General features: G+C 42.4%; 4 protein-coding genes across 5 annotated transcripts; 2 read left to right on the top strand and 2 right to left on the bottom strand.

The window, feature by feature from the left end:
- Nucleotides 1–1,281: 1,281 nt before the first annotated feature.
- On the top strand, nt 1,282–5,084 carry LOC115679212 (rho GTPase-activating protein 1). Its single transcript, XM_030602808.2, has 5 exons — nt 1,282–1,821; nt 2,474–2,594; nt 2,775–2,894; nt 3,636–3,866; nt 4,241–5,084. Exons 1-5 carry the CDS (start codon nt 1,466–1,468, stop codon nt 4,715–4,717), a joined length of 1,305 nt encoding a protein of 434 aa, XP_030458668.1. The 5' UTR covers nt 1,282–1,465; the 3' UTR covers nt 4,718–5,084.
- A 1,245-nt stretch (nt 5,085–6,329) lies between these two features.
- LOC115679290 (uncharacterized) lies at nt 6,330–9,888 on the top strand. The gene is made up of 2 exons (XM_056309602.1): nt 6,330–9,641; nt 9,753–9,888. The coding sequence occupies exon 1, from the start codon at nt 6,595–6,597 to the stop codon at nt 7,561–7,563; it is 969 nt and encodes a 322-aa protein (XP_056165577.1). The 5' UTR covers nt 6,330–6,594; the 3' UTR covers nt 7,564–9,641; nt 9,753–9,888.
- A 569-nt stretch (nt 9,889–10,457) lies between these two features.
- Nucleotides 10,458–13,170, bottom strand: LOC115679289 (uncharacterized protein At2g27730, mitochondrial). Of its 2 annotated transcripts, XM_030602890.2 has the most exons (4): nt 13,045–13,170; nt 12,370–12,496; nt 11,286–11,324; nt 10,458–10,779 (listed from the first exon to the last, which is right to left on the bottom strand). In XM_030602890.2, the coding sequence occupies exons 2-4, from the start codon at nt 12,472–12,474 to the stop codon at nt 10,576–10,578; spliced, it is 348 nt and encodes a 115-aa protein (XP_030458750.1). In that variant the 5' UTR covers nt 12,475–12,496; nt 13,045–13,170; the 3' UTR covers nt 10,458–10,575. The 2 variants fall into 2 exon arrangements, with proteins under 2 accessions (XP_030458750.1, XP_056165578.1); XM_056309603.1 differs by lacking the exons at nt 11,286–11,324; nt 13,045–13,170.
- An 825-nt stretch (nt 13,171–13,995) lies between these two features.
- On the bottom strand, nt 13,996–23,439 carry LOC115679121 (protein transport protein SEC23 D). The gene is made up of 14 exons (XM_030602689.2): nt 23,036–23,439; nt 22,888–22,950; nt 20,988–21,041; nt 20,715–20,887; nt 20,427–20,613; nt 19,400–19,545; nt 19,150–19,304; nt 18,748–18,829; nt 18,545–18,660; nt 17,534–17,632; nt 16,613–16,736; nt 15,551–15,828; nt 14,732–14,946; nt 13,996–14,643 (listed from the first exon to the last, which is right to left on the bottom strand). Exons 1-14 carry the CDS (start codon nt 23,361–23,363, stop codon nt 14,432–14,434), a joined length of 2,232 nt encoding a protein of 743 aa, XP_030458549.1. The 5' UTR covers nt 23,364–23,439; the 3' UTR covers nt 13,996–14,431.

Raw genomic sequence — 23,439 nt, 5'->3', positions numbered from 1 at the left:
CCTAAAAACAATGATTTATTTCTGAAAAAAAGCCAAGCGCATATTTCAATTTTTACTGCCTGCACCTTTTATTGTGACAGCAATTAGCAAATGCTCTCGAGGATTATTAGAAATATCAAGTAGTTATAACATACGTCGGTGGTGCCAAAAGAAAAAAAGTTCGCGTAAGCAACTTTATACGATATTAATTGAAAAGAGTAGGTGGCTATAGTCCTTTCATCTAACACTTCGTTTGCTTAACGGAAAATGAATAATTTAAAAAATATATTTTTTAAAAATGATAGTTTATCTCGCTTAAAATAATTAGTTAATAAAAAATATTTTCATTACCCATAATAATTATGTCTAAATATTTTTGTAAACGATAAAGATATTTTTCGTTCGTACATTTTTGTAAACGTTATAAGCAATCATTTTTAGGAAGATATATTTCAAAATTATTTATTTTTCACGGAACAAAACGGAGCCCACATGAGATTGCTAATGTAAAATTATCGGTACATATTCTATCTTTTTTCCTTTTTTTTGTTGAGATATTCTATTTTTCTTCACACCTACCAAAACTGTGCACGTCCACTTTATGTTATCATTTAAATTTCCTACCAAACAAATCCTACATTAATTAATTATACTAATCCGACAAAAAGCTGCAAAATTTCTTAACCGAAGGTTTCCCCAACAACATCAATTTTCCTACCAAAACCCCCCTCTCTCTCTCCTACTTTCCTTCCTCATCCCTCAAAAGCCAAACCAAAGCTTTTTTAGCCCAAAAAAATCGAGTTGATATCACGAAAAATCTTAAAGTGATACATTTGTGATAAATTTACTCTCAATTAAATTAGATTAATACTACGAAAAATCACAAACTGGTACATACGTGACAAACGAAAGGTAAAACCCCAAACTGGTACATCCGTCAACTGTCACGTGTCATCCAACTCAGAAATTTGACGGTAAAATTTAACGGAAACTAATAGAGGGTAAAATTGTCACGAGTATACCAATTTTGAGTTTTTGGTAGTCACATATGTACATCCGTCAACTGTCATGTGTCATCCAACTCAGAAATTTGACGGTAAAATTTAACGGAAACTAATAGAGGGTAAAATTGTCACGAGTATACCAATTTTGAGTTTTTGGTAGTCACATATGTATGAATTTGAAATTTTTCTGCGATGTTAACCCAAAAAAAAACTCAAACTTTACGCAAAAACACACGCAACAAAAGGCAAAAACACCCCAGAAGAATTTGGGTTCGTGATGATTTTCAGGTCGGTCTTCCGACCTTTACTTCATCCCAACTCAACGTAAAGGTCGCACCTTTCTTCCCCAAGACACAGTCTTGCCGCTCGTCTCGTTACTCTGAAAACACGTGAAAGTCGCGCTACGCGCTCTCGCTTGTACTTTTCATGGTGCCCATTTCGTGATTCCCCGAAAAGGAGAGAGACCCTTTTCGTTGCCAGCCATGGCGGAGGTCCTCCACCACCACCACCTCGCTTCGTCTGCAAGCACCGACCCTTCAGCTTCCTCGTCCCGTGCAACGCCTGGGAATGGTGAGGAGGAAGAGGGGTCGTCGGTAGAGATCGAGAGAGAGGACGGAGAGGCGCAGCAGCGGCTGTCTGTGTTGGCACTGTTGGTGGCGGTTTTTAGGAAGTCTTGGGTTGCTTGCAAGAGCGACGGGGGCGAGCTCTGCGGCATGGAGATTGGTTGGCCCACCAACGTGCGCCACGTCGCGCACGTTACGTTCGACAGGTTCGATGGGTTCTTGGGCTTGCCCGTGGAGTTTGAGCCTGAAGTGCCCAGGAGAGCCCCCAGTGCAAGGTACATTGCCGTTTTTTGCAACCTTGACTGTCTTAAATTTGAGATGTTGGGTTCGGCTTGTGTTTGGGGTAATGTTTCAGGGTTCAGAGATTTTGGGGCTTGGATTTTGTGATTTCTTATGCTAGTCCTATAGATGAGAATGAGGTTTTGTAGGATCTTATACTGGTTTGGGTCCGAATGTCAGCTGACTGAAATGGAATTATATGGGTCGTGAATTGTGATCTTGCAGTGAAGTGTCGAGTCATCCGAGTGTTGGGTCAAATGAAGCTCCGAGGTGGAGAATCTGTGCAAATGAGAGAAATTTCAGTGTTCTTGTAATGTTTCATTTCTGAGATTAGCTTGCTACGTATTTATTTAAATCGCACAATATTTCAGTTAGTCAGAAACATCCGAATCCCAGTAGTTGGGTAGCGTGTGGCCAATCACATTACAAAAAGCGGCATCATGTCTCTATTCGCAAGAAATGCAATGCTAGTCAAACTGTTCCTATGGCACAACAAATTGAATCTCTTCTCCTTTTAGCTTACAATAATAACTCGATATCATTGGCTGGCACCTTTTTGGTCGTATTTTTTAAAAAGTTCGCAATGTATCTTATTTGCTGTACCGCTACCTTTATGTTGATTTTGGTGTTTAAACCTTGCCTATGCAGTACACATGTTTTTGGAGTCTCGACGGAGTCCATGCAGCTATCATATGACTCCAGAGGTAACAGCATTCCCACCATACTCTTGCTTATGCAAAGACGCTTGTATGCACAAGGTGGATTACAGGTATGTCATTATTTCGATTCTTGGTTGACTTTGGAAAAGATGTAAGGAATATGAAATAGAGGCTTTTTCATGATTGCTCATTACTTTGGCTTTGGAGAAGCACGATGCTCTTCTAGCAACAAAACCAATTAAGTGGACTTCTGTTCCAGAGTTGTTTGACTTCTTTATTTATTCATGCAGGCAGAAGGGATATTTAGAATTAATGCAGAAAATAGTCAAGAAGAGTATTTGAGGGATCATTTAAACAGGGGAATTATACCAGAAGGTATTGATGTGCATTGCTTGGCTGGATTAATCAAGGTACTATGTTAAGCTTGGTAAATCATCTGTATTTAGGTCTCCAGTCGCCTGTATGTTAGTTAACGTTCTCTTTGAGGCTACGACACTGCTAAGCCATGCTGTAATGCACACCTTTGAGGTCCACTATAGAAGGCACGAGTTATTAACAGAGAGGCTGAAAGGATGTGTAGCTTATTTTGGAATTCCAACACCTATATAAGTAACAGCATGAACCCTGATGTTATGGGCAGCATCTGCAATTAAGTTAGCAAACTGTCAAAATCAACATTGTATTGCAGTTAAATCTTTAATGAGTAATATCTTGTTGAAGGATTGTTCGATGACTCTACTGGCTGGACCAGCCGCTTTTCGCATGTTTTTTATGGAATCTAATCATGCTAATCATGAGTTCTGGAACACAGTGTGGCGTGTGCACATAGAGAAACTTAAAGCCCTGGTGTCACTGATTCATGGCTGCTGGAGAGGGACATATATCTCTCATACAAAATGACCCTGACATTATTTGTATCGAAAAGTATAATCTTTTGTTAATTAAATACCATGTGTGTGTTCTATTCAAGCCTGTGTTCAATCAACTTGTGGAGGTCCTCTTCTTTGAGGAAGCAGGATGACACTTCTAATATGAACTAAAGTATCATTGCTTCCTCTTATGACTGGATCTCCCTATCAGATTTTTGCTCTCCTTCCCTTTCAAGATGAAAATTGTTGAGTATTAATTCATTTTTGTAAAAAATTTCTTAGGCATGGTTTAGAGAACTCCAACGAGGTGTTCTGGATTCTCTGTCGCCTGGGCAAGTGATGCAGTGCAAGACTGAAGAAGATTGTGCTGAGCTTGTGAGGCTTCTACCACCAACAGAAGCTGCTCTATTAGACTGGGCAATTAACCTGATGTGCGATGTTGCCCAGATGGAACATCTAAACAAAATGAATGCACGCAATATTGCCATGGTTTTTGCTCCAAATATGACTCAGGTTAGGTTTGAATAATACACCTGATGATATTTCATGGACTCTTATCTAGGAAGATGAACCACATTGAGCCCTTATTTTCTTATGGATATATCATGCTAATGTTATTTCATGTTAAAAGCCTTCTAAACAAACGAATGTCAAGTTTTTAGCAGAAGTACATTTGAAATGCTCCTGAAAAAACGGTTTAAACAGATTGCCATAGCTGTTCCCTTTTTTAGTTTTCTTTTGGCCAGAATGCCATTTGTTAGTTGTTGTTATTGTTTTTCACTTTTTCTCTATTGATTATACAGATCTTCTAAACTCTTGCCATGTAAAAGCTCTCTTCATGTAGATAAAGTCTGCAATTACCTTTGAAATATTCAAAATCATTGCAGATGGCAGATCCTTTGACTGCATTAATGTATGCAGTCCAAGTAATGAACTTCCTTAAAACACTTATCGCGAGGATGCTGCGAGAAAGAGAAGATTCAATATTAGAGTCAGCTCCAACTTCCTATACAGAGCCTCCCGATGACAATGGACACCAGAGTCCCCAGATTTGCGTTGAATTCACTCCACGAGCAAACGAAGTTTCTGTCAGCTCTGACAAGAATGACGACGCAGTAGGAGAAGGAACTCGAAGTTGCGAAACCAAAGCTGATAATTTTGATGGTCTTAAGGCCAGAGCTCGAGTAAGCAAAGGGAAATTCGGACATGGCCAAACCAGTAAATCCAATATTAAAAGCTTTAATAGAAAAATATATGTGCGGGAACCGGCGGTTCAGGTATTAGGTCCTGTTGAGAAGACTGGAGCAATTAGCACTTTGAGCAGGATAGATTCAAGGATAGAGTGGATAGAAGCCTGGCGATGATGGAAGCTACCAAGTGGCCAAGCCTCCAGAGATGTAACAAGCGATGACTATATTATTTGTTTAGGTCCACGTTTGCGAAGGTTGGGTTTTCTTATCAATCATGTCTATCTTTTCATGATTGGTGCTTGCTTGCTAATATTCATCATTAGGAGATGCTAATAATGGATCCTGCATAACAACTCGTTTGCACTCTCTTTTTTTTTTTTTGTCCTTTCCTTTTGCTAATCTGGGTTGCTGGCTTTGGATGCTATGAGTGGCTTGTGGGTTTGGATTCTTCTATCATGGTTTCTTCTGTTTCTTGTTCCATCTGCAAATAATATCAGATTCTACACTGGCATTTAATTCATTGGATCATGGTTATAATTGCGACTTTGGTGTCATTATTTTCTGCTCCATTTCTCTCCTATCCTTTGTCCTTTGAAAGATGTGAGAATCATTCACATTGTCTGCGCAAAGGATCTCTTCTTTGAACGTGTCGAAAATCTTCTTCCTAAAAATGTGATGCACATGACTTTGACAAGAAGGATATTTGGCACATCTCCCTTGTGTCCCTGGCAATGACAAGTATAACACACCAAAGGCACATGATGGGTGCTTGGCTGTGAATCTCTCTGCAATTGGATCCTCACGATCATATATCAGATAAAGCAGCGCAATCTTTAAAAAAAAGGACATTGGGTAGAAAAGATCACTCAGCATGTGCAGAATCCAGGATAATTCTAGGGATCTTCCTTTTTCCTTTTGTCATGGATGGTGACATCAGCCTGTAATCTAGGCGTGTCTCTGAATAATGCCGGTTCAGACCCTGATCCCAGAATCCTTTTTGGGTGAGGGCGTTGAGATTATGGACTATTGAAATGACAATGTTGTCACTGCAGGTCAATGAGACGATCTTTTTGTGGCATCTGGAAGAGTGTCCTAGATCAGGAAGTGCATGAGGAGGCAGGAACCGGAGAGATAATGAGAGTGAGGGAGTGAGTCTTTGGTGGCCATTGGTTTTCCACACATGCACATGTGAATGGTCTAGGAGGCACCAGGGCATGAGGCCCACGTGGCTTGGTGCCACTGGCAACAAGTGAAATTCCAGCTGGATAAGATGAATAAAAATCCCAGCTTTCTTCATTCTAACCTTCAGCAGAGAAAAGGAGAAAGCCCTTATCTCAGAATTGGTGTAATCTTATCTTCATTAGGTGAATACTTGTTGGGATATCTGAATCCCTGGAGCTGGAAAACAGAGTCAATCATCTGGATTTAATCTTATCGAATCCGCAATGCGATATGAAACTAGCTAGAATCATCCCACAATCCGATTCATTCACGAGACTCAAAAAAAGGGCCGGAAGAGACGATATAGACCAACATGCGATCTGAAATTAGCTAGAATCATCCCATAATCCGATTCATTCACGAGACTCAAGGGCCGGAAGAGACGTTATAGACCAACCGACGACTATCCTCCCTATTCTACCGTTATCCTGTGCCACGACTTATGAGCATTTGACCAAGCCAGAGTATCTATCCAAGAAATTAGGATGACCAATAATCCTCAATATGAAAAGAACTCCAAAACCACAGACACACAAAGCTGGGCTTTTATTCACAACCACAACCACAACCACCCATCCTTATTCCACTGCTCAAAATCAGCACCACCCCAATTAATAACTCCACACCTCCCTTTGATCTTTTCAACCGCCCCTCACCCACACAAAGATCAATATCACAGCCCGTGCAGCTCCAACCCTCTCTCTTTCCACCCCACAACAACCCAAATTTCCCTTCTTTTTCTCTCACTGCGAAACTGAAAGAGAGAGAGAGAGAGAGAGAGAGAGCTGAGACTTGTAGGGCTAAAAAAGGAAGCACTTCTCTACACAGCTATGGCTGCCTGTGGGAGCCTCCAACACATCTTCGACAACACATTACCCGATAACCAGTCTATTCTTGAATCTCTTTCCTCATGGAAGAACCACCACCACCACCACCATCATCCAATCATACCCTCGCACAGCAAGGATGACAGCGGCAAACACCACCCCATTGATCATCACCAAGCCTCCTCATGCACTGAGATATTTGGCGAACTCCACTTCAAGGAACAAGATCCCGAACCATCGCTGCCATCGACGATGGAGTTGGGGAACAACAGCAACGGCGAGGAGAACGCAAAGAGCCCTTCTTCGATGAGCTCTCGGCGCGGCAGCGGACACGGGCAACACAGGAGCAGCGAGAGCTTCTCATCGATGAACTCGGAGAGCCTGCAGCTGTGCACGGAGGGGCTAGGGTTCGAGAGCTTCGGTGACGTAGAGGACTACAAGCTGGCCGAAGCGTGGCAGGCCAAGGAAGAGAAAGAAAGGGCCAGTACCTGTATGACCAGGAGGAACTTCTACTCATCTCCATCGTCGTTCAAGCATGGTCCTCAGTATTATCCTCATAATCATCATCATCACCTCCGCGAGTTTCGGAGATCGAGATCGATAGGGAGCGGGTTCCCGCCCCCGATATCGAGCTTGAGCATGAATGGGAAGCCCTGGGTGTGCTTCAAGTCGTATCGCAACGACGGGCGATTCGTGTTGAAGGAGATCAGGTTCCCGACGCAGGAGTTCCTTCACGCGTCGAGGGAAGGCGGGCGCCTGACGTTGCAGTTCGTCCATCCGGGCGACGAGATCGAACAAGACGAAGGGCTTCTTGAAGACGGCAATGACGAAGAAGACGACGAAGACGGAGAGAGAGAAGATGGCGGGCGCGGCGGCGAGAACGTCCGCGGCGACGTCGAAGAACACGAGAAGGAAGAGAAGCGCGAGGAAGCATGCAGAGTGGACGTCGGTCTCGGCGGCGATTCACGATAAAAACCAGTTAAAAAGTTGCGTTCTTTAGCCTCCCTTTGCTCTTTTTCTTTCTTGGGTCACGTTGTTGTAGTTTCAAGTTCTTGAAGATTTCCATCTGGGGAAAAACGAAAACGGAAAGCGAGGGAAAAAATGCTGAAACTCTGGCCTCCTGCTAAGCCACTGCCGAAGTAATGAATAACACCCCCTTCATTTCTCCCTTGGGTTTCTGATCTTCTCTGCGAGTTATCTCTCTTCCTCTCTGTTTGATCAATCTTTTTACTCATTTGAAAGTCTTGATGGGTGAAACGTTATGCAAGAAAATCATGGCTAGCGCCTCCATTGATGCAAGAAGAAGAAGCGAGAGAAGAGACCCGATGATTCTACCCAATAATTCACAGAGGAATTCCAGAACACTCAGCTTTCGCTGCTGTTACGTCGAGGGGCCTGTTTTTGGACATGCGTGCGAACAATCGGCCATAATAATTACAGGGAATGAATGATGAGCGAACTCCCATTCAGCAGTCGTAATCAAAAAGACAGGGACACCGGGGGGGAATCTCGCGGGGGAAGTTTCGCCTAAATCCAAGAGGGAGAATAACTCCGAATCTGTGCGCCAAAAATTCGCCTTGGAACCAAGATCGCAGAAGCCAGTGGCCCCCTGCTCATCATTCGATGAAGCAAGTGTTTTCTGAATCAAGATTTGGGGAAATTCTCTGTTCTTCAATCTTTTTGGGCGAGACCCATGTGCCCGTTTTAACTTTGATATGGAAGAACTAGGACAGGATGCAATCCAGTGTCCAAGCTGGATTTCCATAGGAAAGCAAAGGCGATTAAGGAATTTCTACAGCAGAAGTGCTGCACCCCACCATCATGAAGTTTTTGCTCTTTTGCTCACGTCGTGCGATCGATTGACGGGAACCTTTTGCGGGCCACCAATTTGTCTGTGCCCCTCTCTCTCTCTCTCTCTCTCTCTCTCTCTTGATAGTTTCCAAGTTAAGCAATTTTGACATTGACCCACGTGACTAGTCAGCACTTCGAATTTACTAAATCTTACCGATCCAAATTAGAGCGGCTTCTCAGGATTAAGTTATAGATTTGGGTTGCCAACTTTTATTTGAGTTAACGAAAATGACATTAGAAGTGTCGTAATTTTCGTACTCATTTCAGTACTAGGACTTTTCGAGCCATCACTAGAATGTTAGAGTGTCACATTTACAACAAAAAAAAAACTATAATTTAAGTGTCTCCGGTAACAAATTCGAGCTATTTGTCCTACGTGACTATTTTATTAGTTTTTTTTATCTCCGATGTGGCAATTTTAAAAATATTTGCAGTTTAAGTGGAGAAAATCCCTCGGTCAAATCCCCGTTGAAAACTGCCATACCCCTTCCTCTTCTTCTTTAGGTTTGCCTTCGTCTTCTTCATCTTCGTTCATGTTCATCTTCATCTTTTTAGCCAACAATTTTTACATTTTTCTTCTTTTTATTCTGTAATCATTTTCTTAACCACCGTGTAGTCGTGAAGCCACCCAATAGCTGTTGTTTACCACATTTCTTTTTGTTTGAATTACCAACTTTTCTTCTCTTTTTACCGACCGTTATTTACCTTCTCTAATTACGTCTTAAGTTTATCAACCTTGATATGAATTCAATAAATTCATTTTTAAACGATCTATATAAATTTTCCTAAATTAAGTTATTAATTAATTATAGTTACCAACTTGTTTTTTTTTTTTTTTCTACAAAGCAAGTTTTCCTTTGTCGGCGTCACAACTTGAGCGACAACTTGAGTCCGCACTCACGTTCGAAGCTGGACACGTCGTCGCCACGTGTCGACGCAGCAGCATCGCCATTCGCCAGATGATGACCCACCCCCCCTTCTTCCTTCGGTCATGCGTCATGCTCAACCCTTTCTTTGCTCGCTTTCGCATGTTCTTAGTCCCTTTCGGCGATTCGATCGAGCGCCAAGCCATGTCGAACGCAGAGGACATCGACTCGACCTACGAGCGCCTCGACGAGGCGTTTCCGGCGCCGGAAGCCGACGGAGTGGCGGGGCCGGTCTCCAAGCCCCCGGAGTACGTCACGTCCAAGCAGCTCAAGGTAAGGCCGTTGCAATGGAGCACCATCGTCATCCTGATTTTTCTCTGGTTGTTCGATAAAGTAAGGCGCCGAGCTCTAATTAGATAGTGGTGCTGCGAGCAGGAAGGAGAGGAAGGAGCGGACGAAGCGTGGAATAAAGCGGGGAACGAGGAGAGCAAAGGGAGGAAGGGTAGAGATTCGGCGCCGGAGAGCTTGAGCTCGATGATCGTGTTCTCCGCGGCAGTCGTGGCGGTGGTCGGAGCGGTAATCGCCATCACGAAGAAACTGAGAGAAACTTGAGATTCCGGTGCGAAACCCAGAAGTTTGTCGGGCCACTCCTCTGTGTTTTTTTTTTTTCCTTGCGAAGCATCATAGGGACTCGGTGCAATGTCGATTACACTAGACATGTTGAGTCCTCAAAAATAATTGAACTTTATACATGTTGGGATAGATTGGCGGTCCTCAATCACGATTGAAATTGAATGAAAAGGAGGGTGATTCTCCAATCCTTAGGATCAAAGATGGAGACGTCGTGGAAGAGAGCACTCGCTCACTCCTCAACAGGGCCGCCTTCGACTCGAGTCGAGGTCAAAAGAGCCGAGCTGATCGCGACGAGACTGGTATGAAGAAGCATGAAATCACATCGGAACCAAAATCACCATGTTAACGCGCGCGATCACCACATTGCCAGTTGCCGATGAATTACGGCAGCCCAGCGATACTTGAACACTTAAACCCGCCGAACATTGTACATCAGCACATACCGGGGAAAAGAGAGTTGAGTCACAGCTAGAAAGCTATGGCCAGACCTGAGATCACGGGAAAATGGGATCTGCGTGAAGAAAAAATGGAAACTTGTTTCAAGTATTTATTATGACTGCCCCAATCCGGCGGTTGGGGGTTGCATTGCACAGCGAAACATCAACGCCGCCGATGGCGGGTGGGGAGTCACGATTCAGTCTTGGACTTCTTCGGGCTTCTTGGAACTGCCTTTGAGATACCATCCCAGAGCGCCGAGAGCCGTTACAGTACCAGCTACGACTGCATAATTCCTGTGCTTGTCGGTCGACACTTTCTTGGTCGAGGCACCGGATGCTGAAGACGCGCCGGGTGCGGCATCGGTAACTGAACCCCCAGACGTTTCTCCCGGTTTTGGGCCCTAAGCAGAGGAGTCGATAATGGTTGAAGCAATACGAAAGTACAACGTAATGTGCGTGCTCTAAATGGCAACAGTACACAAAGTCAAAAAGACAAAAACATGCGTGGACCATGAAGTTCATACTGCTATCCAACCAATAGCAACATGACCAATGAGTGTGATAGCACAGCAAATCCACCCTCATGGAAGGACATAACAAAATTGTTCCAAACCGCTGCAGCATGAACCAGACACAAGATTTCGAAATAGCAAGAACACGGAATTACAACAAGCGGGAGCACAACGAAGTTGAGTAATCATGACCTAAAATCTGTGCTTGAACATGGGTGCCCTGATGAATGCACGTCTAAGTTCCACTTATCCGATGATGGCACTGATCGAGTTAAACATGACTAAACCATCAGCTAAGCTGAATACGAAAGAAGAAAGAAATTCATATGGCAAAGCTTTTATCATTACCAAGGGAAGTCGCGCGTCAGAAACTCAAAAGTCAAAAAACCCAATACCTTGCGTGCAACCTTCTCTAGCTTCTCTTGTTCCATTTTCTGTGGAGACAAATTTTGTGAAAGATTTAGTACAGCAGTGATTTAGCAAAACAGAGACAGTAATGAAAATCTCGCAGATATTTCAAGATGGGAAGATGGAGAGGAAATGTTATCCAATCAAAACAAGGACGCTGGGAACGCTAGAGGACACTGGTGGAAGCGAATCAGCATCAGATTGAGTGACAACACTGGTAAAGCATGAACCAATGCGGATTCTATTTAAGCTCTACTCTACTGACTCCGAGTAGAATAAAGAACACAAGGGAAACTCATATCACTAATTTATCGAAAACTGAACCAAGAATGCTTTCTCTGTTCACTCCGACAAGTAGATTCGGTAATTCTAAATGTAAACAAGGGTTCACAGCTTCACCCACCTCATTGATGGTGGTCAACTTATGGAAGCCGAGCACCTCATGTGAACAAGGGCAACGAGCATAATACATAAGGTTCTGCTCGGAGCCCATAAACCATGCTACCTAGGCCCCAAACACCAGCATCAAATGGCAATTCTCTAAGAGCCGGTGCTTGGAGAGAAATGGTGTGCACGAGGAACCCATTTGCCTCAGGAAGAATCAAGCATGAGAGTGGCACAAACCTTTTTTTTCCTTATTCTATTTCAAATCACTACAGGGCTATTCGGCCTGGGCAAGTTCAAATGTAAATGAGAACAATGCAAGCATGATTCTACACAAAAGCTATTTATAATCCCCTCTCTCTCTCTCTCTCTCTCTTGCTCTCTCAAAACGGGAAACAAAAGAAAAGGATTAGAAGATCAATCCTGACGTACTGAGTACTCCACCAAGATAACCAGCAAAAAACAAAAGGCAACTACCAAAACTACACCACTCCCATCAGGCCAAGGGCACAGAATATGTAAATCACAAAGTAATTAGAGAGCTATCCATCCTACTGCAGATAACGTCAGACGCCGTGATTAGGCATTCCTATTTCAGCTTACTATCGAATATTCAAATTCTAACATTCCTCTTCTCCCTTCCATGGATAACACAAGAAACACAACACGGGCCCTCCATAATTTTACCTTGATGTAGACATTTTCCGCGGCTTTTTCCTCCTCGCTGAGAATCTTGCCGCTGCTAGAGAGCCTACGTGAGACGTATCTCGCAGCAATCCTCGCGGTCGCCATCGGGAACGAAAGAACAGAGTTCCTACACGATCGAGATCGTCAAATCCCAAGACAAATTCCACGGATCAATCAAAGAGAGCCGCATCATTTCTGGCATTGCACAGGAAAAGCAATACAAAACACAGATTGGAAAACACAGAAATCCAGAACATTTCCCGAGCAGATGCTCAGCCAAACAAAACAAGGCAGATTCCCGACCGGCACAATCTATTCAATAATCCGAGCGAACGTAAACACGATAAGCTCTACGCGAGCACACACCACAAGCCCGACCACGTCAATCGATTTCGAAATATCTTTTTTCACGGATATTCAGCCGAAACAGCTCATGCAAGAGTCACCGGAACCCTAGCAAAACCTCGCGCATTGGACAGAAAGGAATCCACGCACAAGCCGACCGGCTAATTCCGGCGCGGCACGGAACGCCGGAATCCAAGACTCTACCGTCGCGACTCTCTACCGAACGAACACAGCACACGAGCCACTCCAGAGTCGCAGCACGCGAGCGACGCCGCCGCCGCCGCCGGCGCGCGGCGGCGCTGATGCTACGAATCGGAACGGGGGGCTTACCGGAGAGATTGCAGGAGCGTCCAGGAAGACTTGCTTGCGCTCTTTCTGCGACTGAGAGAGAAAACCCGAGAGGCGTGGAGAGCGAAATGTGTGGAGTAAATCTGCCATGGATGGGCCGGGTCTGGTCCTGGGCCTGGGGACAGTTGGGTTGGGCCTGGGCCGGGCCCGATTTGTTCGGAGGAAAAGTGGAAGGCAAGCGAAGGACTTATTCCCTGCTTTTTTCTTCTTCTTCTTCTATTTTTTTTTATCTATTTAATTTTTCCTTTTCTTTTTTCCAAAGGATTTATTCCTTGCTTAATTCCTAAACTAGCTATGTGCGAGACGATTGTGATTCCAAGCCTTGGAAGACTTTTCGCCTTCGAATAGATGCTGCGTTTCTCTCTTTCTTTTGTTTGTTATTCGCCTGGTAAAGTTCCGTTCGAAAGGGAAATGATCGCATCTCGGTCGCTGACCTGTAAGCACCGCGTGGCGCTCCGTCAGCAAATCACTTTAAATTTAAAAAGAATGAAAGATAGAAAGAAAATGCGGAGAGAAAAAGAGAGAGAGATAGATCTGCAGCAGACAAGACAAAGTTCAGTGAGCATCAATGAGGTTTGCCTCCGAACATGATCAAAAATTACTAACGCTCCGTTTGTTTCACAGAAAATGAATGATATTGAAAATATATTTGTGAAAATAATCGCTTATATCACTTATAGACATATTTATCGTTCATTCATTTTTATTAGCAATATGGGCGATCAATTTTAGGAAAATATTCTCTAAATCATTCATTTTTTGCAAAACAAATGCACCCTAAACGCACAATTATTCTATCCTTAGTCAAATTTCTTCATCATCGTCTAAGCAAAATCCACATCGAGGTGCAGCCACCAGAAAAGGCGGATGCCTAGTTCCGAACGCGAGTTTAGAACCATCGCATTCAAAAAAAGATCGTAAGTTCACAATCTCGATTGATCAATTCTAACTTTATTGCATCCCTGTTGATATCACCTTTAACTTAGTTCAAATAAATGAGAACTCACAGGTGGTACAAGCGTCCTCAAATCCTTTTTAACTCAAATGGATGACAAGACCTAAAAAAAATTCCCTTCTTGTTGAAGAAAAAAAGCAGCTATATCCCCAAACTGCGTTTCCGCTCTCCTACTTTGTGTTACTGCACAAAGAGCACTGTCTAAAAAGAAACGGGCAAAGCACAAGCAATGTGATGAATCGGCTCTCTCGACATTGATCTGCATAAACATCTCGAAGCCCCTTTAGCCAGAAGTTTGAGCTCTCGTTTGCTGTCCAATCTATAGCCGCTCGTTAAGAGAAAAAGTTAACGCATTGACATTCTCCGGTTGCAAAGCTCTGGAGGTCCATTGGCTGCTTCATTTTTTTTTCTTTTTTACTTCAGGTACTCTAGCACGCCCTGAGTGATGTCCTCGAGGAAGGAAACAAACCCCATGTTGCTAGTGAGGCCACTTCCATCAACATCCTGCTCCTCAATGAGATAGTTCTCGAAGGCTGACGCATCTTCCTGCCCTCCCCTTATAAAGAGGAGTTTGGGAGTTATGCTTCTGTCTTGCTTCAATCTGTTGATTGTAGTCCGTAATAAGCCTGAGGTAAAAAGTTTATGCAGCAAATGAAATCAGACAAATTATTGGTATACTATGATTAGGAAAGGAAATGAATGTAAGAAACTTACAATCATGCGGTGGAGGAAAAGGAAGTGAAGGGTCTGCCGTTGAAGAATAGAACACAATAAGTGTTGTAAATGCATCGAGGAAAAATATTGGACTGCCGCTGGTAATTAGGGCCGCACGACTCAATGAGTGGCGTGGATATGCTTGCTTGTCAGGCGTAGAATAGGATGTTAGCCTAGGATAGACAGCACGGTGAAGGGAACTTGGCTCCAGTGCACTGTACCACATAATCAAAAGATATCGACTTCATTAGTTTCTGATGCGACTTTATAGCAAGATATCACAACTTCTGCCTACTAAGTAGCATTATTTTCAATAAAAACATAAATGAGCGAGTGTGGGAGATTTGAAGCTGTCCGAAAGAAAGATAATCCACCAAGACCTGAGTGCAAATAATAATTTTGCTGAACAACTGACATGGAAAGTTGATAAAGAGCAGAAAACAATTTGGTCCATCCCATTGAGGAACTAACAGTGACAGATTCACCTTGTTTCATGCACTGACAAACATCTCACTTTGGCGCTATCCAATTATATTAGGATCAACGCAGGTCAACTTCTTTTAGAAACCCCGAGATGAGACGCCTAGTTTAACACCCACAGCACAGTGCCACTTCTATGATAGTACAAGCCAAAACCAAAATAGCTCATAATCTTCCACATTAACACAGAAGCACCACTATCCTAGTTTAAATTCAATATCTGTGCGTAAGTTTCTACACCAGATGAAATGGCCTACACGTGTTATTTAAATGGCCTTCGCACGTGTTACTCTATAAGCGGTTTGCAAGTTTTTTATAGACAATCAAAGCACCAATTACCTGAAAAGGCATTGCAAATAAATCCGGTAGTCTGGGTGGACACCTTCCTCGTGGAAGCGGAGAAGAGGATTCCGAAGTAGAGCAAAAACAAGATGCGGTAACATTTGCAATTGGGGGCATTGTGAGAATGCAACGTCAACCTGAGCGTTTAGCGGACTCTCATTCTTGGGCTCAATGAGCTTGTAAGCATCATTATACTGAGCAGTAAGGATTACGAGCCAATCATGAAGCAGCATCCTTCCCTCCCGAACTCCTTGCTCCAAAGATGCTGATATAACCTGCAATTTGATTGAATTGTAAGTTGTGACTAACATTAAAATTGTCAAGTTTCAGGAAGGTGATTTGCAGCTTTCTACAAACATAAATATATTTTGTGTCTTTCGACAAGTTCAAACATCAACAGCCTTAAAGTAGAAAAGGCAAAAGGGAGATTCCTTGTCCAGCATGGCATACACAACATACAACTAACACGGTTTCAATGTCGAGAATTAAGGCTTTCCAAATCAGTCCCCAATCTTCTTAGTATCTCAGTCAAATTTATCATCTATAGTTAGTGAAACACTAGTGCAGAAAAAAAAAACAAAAGTTCATTTAATGACATCTCCACATGAGGAAACACCTACCCTCTCATCACTAAAGACTGGAAGCAACCCTTGTAATGAGAGAGAACCATTGAGATGGGTTGAAGTAAATACTAAGATCCTACTAAGACATTATTGAGGTGATAATATGTCCAAAAACAAGAAAGCCATTATTCAATGGAAAATATATCTTATTGAAGCATCTTCGGTTAAACACTTTGAGAGCAAGGGGAAAAGGAATATTCATCACGAAATCTTCTGGTTGACAACTTGAAGGCGTTACCTTTTTCAATAAATGTGTAAAAAACCTATACCAGTGTCTCTCCGACTAATTGCAATCATTCTGAAGGATGTTCCTACAATATAAGGGCTGGAAAAATTTTGCATTCAAAAACACTAAGATATCTATGTCCAAGAAGTCATTTGTTTCATTTGAATCATACTAACATGCAACATCATCCAAGAGGGAGATGGCAATCACCTTGTGAACAAGTAAAGATAAAACCACTTCAGGATCAACACTGTCATAGACTTCATTCATATTATGGGCAGCAGTGTATTGCAAAGTTCGTATTCTCAGGCGACGTTTGAGGGAGTAACTGGACCTGCAGATAAATGAGTGACATGCAACGTCAAGAACATTCAGTCCCATGAAATAGGTCACAGTTAGAAGCTAATGAAAGTTCTAGAAGGGTTTCCCGACCAGTGCAAACTATATTTTATTATCTTAAAAATATGTTCAAAGCAACAAGATATTCATGACTCGAGGAATACAGCATAGAAATATTCTAATACCAATGAGCCCCCAACTTCTCTCGCTGAAAACTCCTACATCTACGTCTTTCTCTACATAATCATTCTTGCAACTAACAATATAATGTCACAAGAAAATCTCATTTACAACAAAAACATGTGTTTCGTGGATTATTCTGGAAGGAGCCCCATGCGAAAGAACGTATTCTTCTACTTCAGAGAACGTCAGGATGGAAAAGGAGAATGACCAAGAAAAAAAAAAATCCCACAGATTTCATGGAGGATATGTTTCTAGCAGACCACCGTACGCAAACCAAACTGGGGAACGCAGAGTTAGCATCAAACCATCAAGAGATTCTCTCACGAAATTGGTACCATGAAAATGTAGGACAACTATGTATACAGAACACTAAATTCACAGTAGCAGTCTCTAAATAAACTCCATAACAAGCATTGCTCAATGTGGCTAAGTACCATATATATATATGCTCCCAAGGGCAAAAATTAAACAGTACACGAGTAGATGTTCCACGTCAACAATAATGTTGCTTCTCGAAAGGCGATGTGACTTTAAGGCAATGTTGTTCCTCTTAGCTTTGTCAAATTTAATGAACCTTAAAAGTGAACCATTGTAAAGGATTGGCCATACCTATTACCTGAACCGTTTGATGAATCTGTGAGCTCCTGTGGTGGTATTACGACAGTGTAACGAAAAGCAATCTGTAAGACGGGAGGCTCTGATGTGTGTCTGGAATAGATAACGCCATTCAATTAGACAATCTCCATATCAACTAAATAGCAGGGATTCGTTATAAATAACAATGGAGTACTTGAAGGAAGCAGCTCAAAATTAGAAAATCATTCCACAATAAAGAAGAACTATTCTAACAAGCATACGATTGGGAGAAACATAAAGATAAAAAAATTATATATATACCAGAATCTACTGAAGAAGAAAGCTGAAGAAAGTGAATAAACCGGAGGAGAGGGTTTGAAATTTCCTAAATGAAAAAACTCATAGATTTAAAGGCTCCATGCACCTACCACATCTGGATTAGTAGCACTTATTACTTGATTAGATGTATAAAGTAATTCCTGGAAATTCAATTGCATATAATGCCTTTTGCTCGTAAAACCGAGAACTGTCTGATAAAAATGACAAAATCAGGTCTCACAGACTGAACCACTTCAAAGGAACTGTGAGTGACCACATGTTTGTATAATATTTCTTTTCCAGTAAAGAAGAGATTCCTTTATCTTTTGTTAGATCCATATTCCTTAAGATAATCATCAAAGTAGCTCATGATACATAAAATACTGTTCCGGTTGAAAGACCAAGATCTGTCCAGCCAAAATCACACTTTCAATGAATAACACAATAGCTTAGCAAGCTAATATAAAAAAACTATGCAGTTCAGACAAGTGATAGTGCGTTTGAAGAAAATGAACAAACAAAGTGAAGTCTGGCAGATGTCCAAAGTAGACTTATGTTATGCATATATCAAGCTAACGAGTTCTAGAGGTATATTATATTAGAGGTCTATTTTGGCCTACATCCGTCTCTGCATTACTAAGAAAAACAGATAAAGGGGAAAAGAAAGGATGATTTCCATCAGAAACTAAAGAGAGATGACAACCCCAATACGGAGATTAGACAAACCTGGAAAAGCCAACAGTATTTGCAAATTCAAAGTCATAGGCAAATGTGGCATAGGAATCACAACATATTATGCGCTGCACGTTTTCATATTGCGGATCCGGAGAGAAATGACCATACTGCCACAGAATATGGTGCACATTGTAAGGAGACGGAAAAGAGAATTTCATTTAAATTTTTTTAAACAGCATAATACAATCACTCACTGAGTGGCCTTGTTTAAATTCTGAAGATGTTCTCAATCGCATTATACAACCAAAAGCATATGGCCTGCTCAACATCCGGTACCTGATAAACGATCGGTTTATTAAAAACAACTGTGTAGCAGAAAATAAATTGGGATTCAGCTACCACGAAGGCCACGACACATGAGTGATAAACAAACTTAAGCGTCTGCATTCCACATTAGCTCTTAATAAAAGGTAAGATCAGCTCACTAAACCAATTTTACCAGCAACTGACATGCAAGAGTTTAATCAAGGAAGGAACTTAAGTATGGATTTTTAGGTGTCCAGTTTCAGAACATTTAATTCTATTACATGATTAATCTTATCGCGCCACAATGAAGTGTATAAATCAAAAAGTACTTTCCAACATCTGATACTCACATGTCCTGAGGAAGAGTTGAATCGTCTGTACTTGTATACAAGAACAATGAGCCTCCACTGTCAATACTAAGAAACTTTAGGGATGCCAGATCTGTATATTCGTTGGTCACAGCGAATATGTCGACAGAAACACCTGCTTGAACAGCGACAGCTGCCTATAGAAGTGATGTTAAAGCTGAAACTGTTTCCATAAAAATGAAGAAAAAAAAATGATTAACCAAGCAAAAATGAGAGAGCACAAAAAATTTACCAGTTCCTTATAAAATGGGGTCTGCTCAGGTAATAAAGCCCGATCAGCATCCTCTCCTCTGCTGGCGTATTGCTCCCCATACCGCCTTGTATCCAGCTGCCCAGCTCCATAATCAGGAGGACCAGATAGAAAGGCAAAGACCCTCGCTGCAGTATTGAGTGAGAGAAAGAGATCATTTTCAGAACCAGAGGGAATTCGGAAAATGTGCTTAAAGATGGGAATGCAGTTCCCCTCATCAAAGACACTAAAGCGACAAGCCCCCAGTTTATCAAATGAATCCTAAATAAGATTTTGATAATCCTATCATTGAATAAGATGTAAAGATGAAAGCACGTCAATTGTCACTTCAGTTAATCACAAGGGTACCTTTGAGATAAATTTCTGCACTCATGGAGTCACCCAAAAAAAAAAAAAAACTGAGACAGATGCTCACAAATGCTGATAAGAAAGATAAGAGCTATTTTTGTGAACGGGAGTGATAAATAAATTTCCATTTGTCTGCGATTTAAGGAGCTGTGAACGCCATGTATGAGTTGTCAATGGGATTACCTAGTGCCCCATGAAGTACTCGTGATCTTATTGGCATAAGAGTATATGTCTTATAACCTGAGGGAATTCCCGAAAATGATTACAACAAAGATAAACTTGAACAGCTGTTAGTATTGGAGTGGAACAGGGATATTTTCCATTTGTCTGGGAGATAAGGAGCTCAGACTTTGTATATGATCTGTCAATCGATTATTCATTGCCCATGAAGATGCCATTGTCTTACTGGCATTAGAATGCATGTCTTACTTTTGAGGAAGATGATTGGAGCTGGAACATAGAATGGCAAAGGCTTCTCTCAGCATGAAGATGGCACAAAGATACAGTTTGTAACTCATTCTCTAACTCCTTCGCTAAGGTTGGCCTCACCTATTCCTTTTCCTTCCTTTATTATCTTTTGATCAAGTCTCTCTAATGTGGATTTAGGCATACGAATTCCTCTACCACCCCTAGCCTCAAGCTATGGAGATATAGCACCTACCTAAGGCAAAGGTACTTCCATATTCTGATCCAAGGTAGTTGAAAAGAGATTCCATTGCCACCCCAAATCCTCTTCCACCCATCAAAACACCATCAAGTCCTTGACCGGCTGCTGTACTCCTTTCCCATGAAGTAGTTGGTCTAAGTGTTTCAAGAGCAGATGCAATACGATCCTTACAGGTTTCCACCTATAACCAGAAGACTTGCATCACTGTAAATTTAACCTAGCCATCACTTAACAACACTAAGAAACCAAAGGAAGAAAGCTCTAATTTCACAAGTGGCATACAGGTGCTAGAAACTGTAGTAAAGGCATGACATCTTCAAGCTCCAACGAGAGTCTGTCTTCAGAATCAGGAGGAATGAAAACATTTTTCACAACTGGTACAGGCCCTTGGACATCATACAATCCAATCTTATGGCTGAAGGTAGCAAGCCCAAACAACGAACCAGGCCCAAGAGCTGCAGCAGACAATGAAAAATTAGTTTCTCCATAATGACAACTCTGCAGGATATGGAAGTTTTCAAGATCAAGATTTATTTTGGGCCAGGCACACACTACCTTCTAGAGCTGCTAGTAGTGCGCTCTTTGTGAGTTCCAAAAATTCTTCTGAAGCTGCAAAAAGAAAAGTGCGAGACAAAATCAGTACTTCTTTTAACAATGATATATCCGAAAACAAGTAACTCCAAGTAAAAGTAATGATTTTATAGCCAAACTACCTATTTTTTTTCTCTGAAGATTTAAAAGGAGAGAGAAGCAGCACACCTATAAACTAAAAAAGTTGATAAAGGGGCTTGTCACAAGGAGTGGCTAATTCTGACAGAAACCTGGCTTCAGCCAAAACACAGCAGATAAAATCAAATGTACCATTACCTAACTCTGAGCACAAGTAGCTTCTCAAGCATGAGCATACTCGTCTGTAACAAAGAATCTTCCTTGAAAAATATGTAAACTTCAAGTGCTAAGTTACTGCAGCATGAAAGCAGTGGCTGCTGTCATCCACAGCTTCTAAGACTACATTATATTCATTACTAAGCTTATACTTCTAAGTTATGCCAGCCAAGGTCAGATTTGGCACCTATTATGTTTTGCATCAGTAAGTGGTGAGCTCCATGTACTTTACTAATGTATTTATCACCAGCATTCTCTTGAACACAACCAAAGACGTTAATGTCTTTTATTTTTGGCGCAATGTAAGGGTCTTTCCGGCAAGTGGTAGTTATCAAGTCCTTTAGAAATAAAGCCTGAATTAATGGAACTCAAATAGTTATTCGCATAGAAGGCTCGTGGCATTTCTCCTTAAACAGAACAAAATTGTTTTTCTCAGTCTAGATGATGAAGACTCTAAACAAGATGATCTATAATTGTTTTCCAACACAAAAATCCATCCGAGCCTTTGAATCGTCGGATTAATTGTAAAAAGGCCTGCCATTCCCAGATACCAGTCACAGGCCTTGATCAGCACCTGGACCAATTTCAGCTATTCTTCGACAAATTCCTCAAGCACAGACTAGTTTGAGACAGAAACTTGAACCTGTTCCTTCTCCCCTTACAAATTCATCTGCAATGGTACTTTCTCACTCCTTAGAAATTTCCAAACGAAAAAGGAGAATTTCTTGTTAATTACAATTCTCTGTTATGATTATGTTGCAGAAAACATGTGAAAGAAATTGAGTGTTGGACATTTTGACATATGACACTTTTAATTATCACAAGATAAAGATTCTTCATAGTTACTCCGTTTAAACCAAAACAATTCTCAGGTTACACCACTCCAAATCTCTATTCAAAATGCATTAGTATTTTCTCTTTGGACCGGAGATATTTTTAAAACAAGTTCCTTGGCACATTTCCCTCAGCCACCATGTTAAACTTTGACCATCAAAACCACCAGATAACACCAGATGAGCAGACAAACTCTGCAGCTGTGTACATCTCCTTAAACCCATCCATTCCAATCCATAAACAGCAACAAGATCCCACATCATCCTCAGTTCTTGCGGATGGCTCATGTTCATCATCATGGTCAGGTCAATTGGTAGTTGGTATCGTTCATGACGTCGACAAGAACACCCCCACAACAACCAAGCTTTGGAGGAGCAAACACATTTCACTTAAGCACATTGCAAAGAAAGGCCAGGTTAGAGGAAGATGTTTGCCACGGCCAGCTCCATCTAGATGGCTCTTCCGAGACCTCCAGCAGAAGAAATTAACAAACTCCACTGTCTTCACTTCGGTAATCATTCTTTCCTAGTCAACACAAAGAACTCTGAACTTTGCATTTTGGCTCGAACCATCACTCTCTCAGTGAAGCAAGTGAAACGTCGACACTTGCTGCCGCCTGCAGTTGCAGTCGCCGCAATTCTCCACATCTCAACCACTTAACGCGGAATTGAGAATTTCAGGAATGGAGCACGGGACATTGACAAGACACATTTCCTTGAGACAGAGCAAAACTTACACGACAAATCAACAGCAGCGACGTAGACGGGCCGAGCTTCCACGGGCTCCTCCGATCCTTCCGCTGCAACGTCACACCAGAACTAACCACAATCAACACGCCGATCAGAGAACCAACACCTCGAGCTCAATCGGCCGGGGGTACTCACCGGGGAGCTCGAGATCTATGAACGAGGACGACATCTCGGGGCAGGACTGCGGGCGCGAGTACTTGTCGATGCACTCGGAGGAGAGGCCGTTGAGGGTGCCGCAGAGGGAGCAGTTCCACGCCCACTGGTCGAGCTCGCAGTAGGCGTTGAAGTACGCCCAGCAGTTCTCGCACCGGGGGATCAGGTGGCCGCCCGATCCGTACGCCGGCGGGTTGCCGTTCTCGTCCGTGGGGGCGAAGGGGGCGACCGTGATCCCCCACGGCAGGCCGGAGCCCTCCTGCGCGTCCGGATCGATCGGGAACCTCGACACGGTGGCTCGAACCGCCATCGCTTCCTCCTTCCTCCTTCCTTCCCCGTCCGCGAGTGCGCCCCCCGTTTCCCGAGAAAATTTTGGGAGTCAGAAA

Source organism: Syzygium oleosum, unplaced genomic scaffold (assembly GCF_021117445.2).
Source record: "Syzygium oleosum isolate NSW1041296 unplaced genomic scaffold, Sole_v2.1 Sole_v2.03, whole genome shotgun sequence".
NCBI lineage: Eukaryota > Viridiplantae > Streptophyta > Magnoliopsida > Myrtales > Myrtaceae > Syzygium > Syzygium oleosum.
This window is presented reverse-complemented; position numbering and strand designations above follow the sequence as displayed.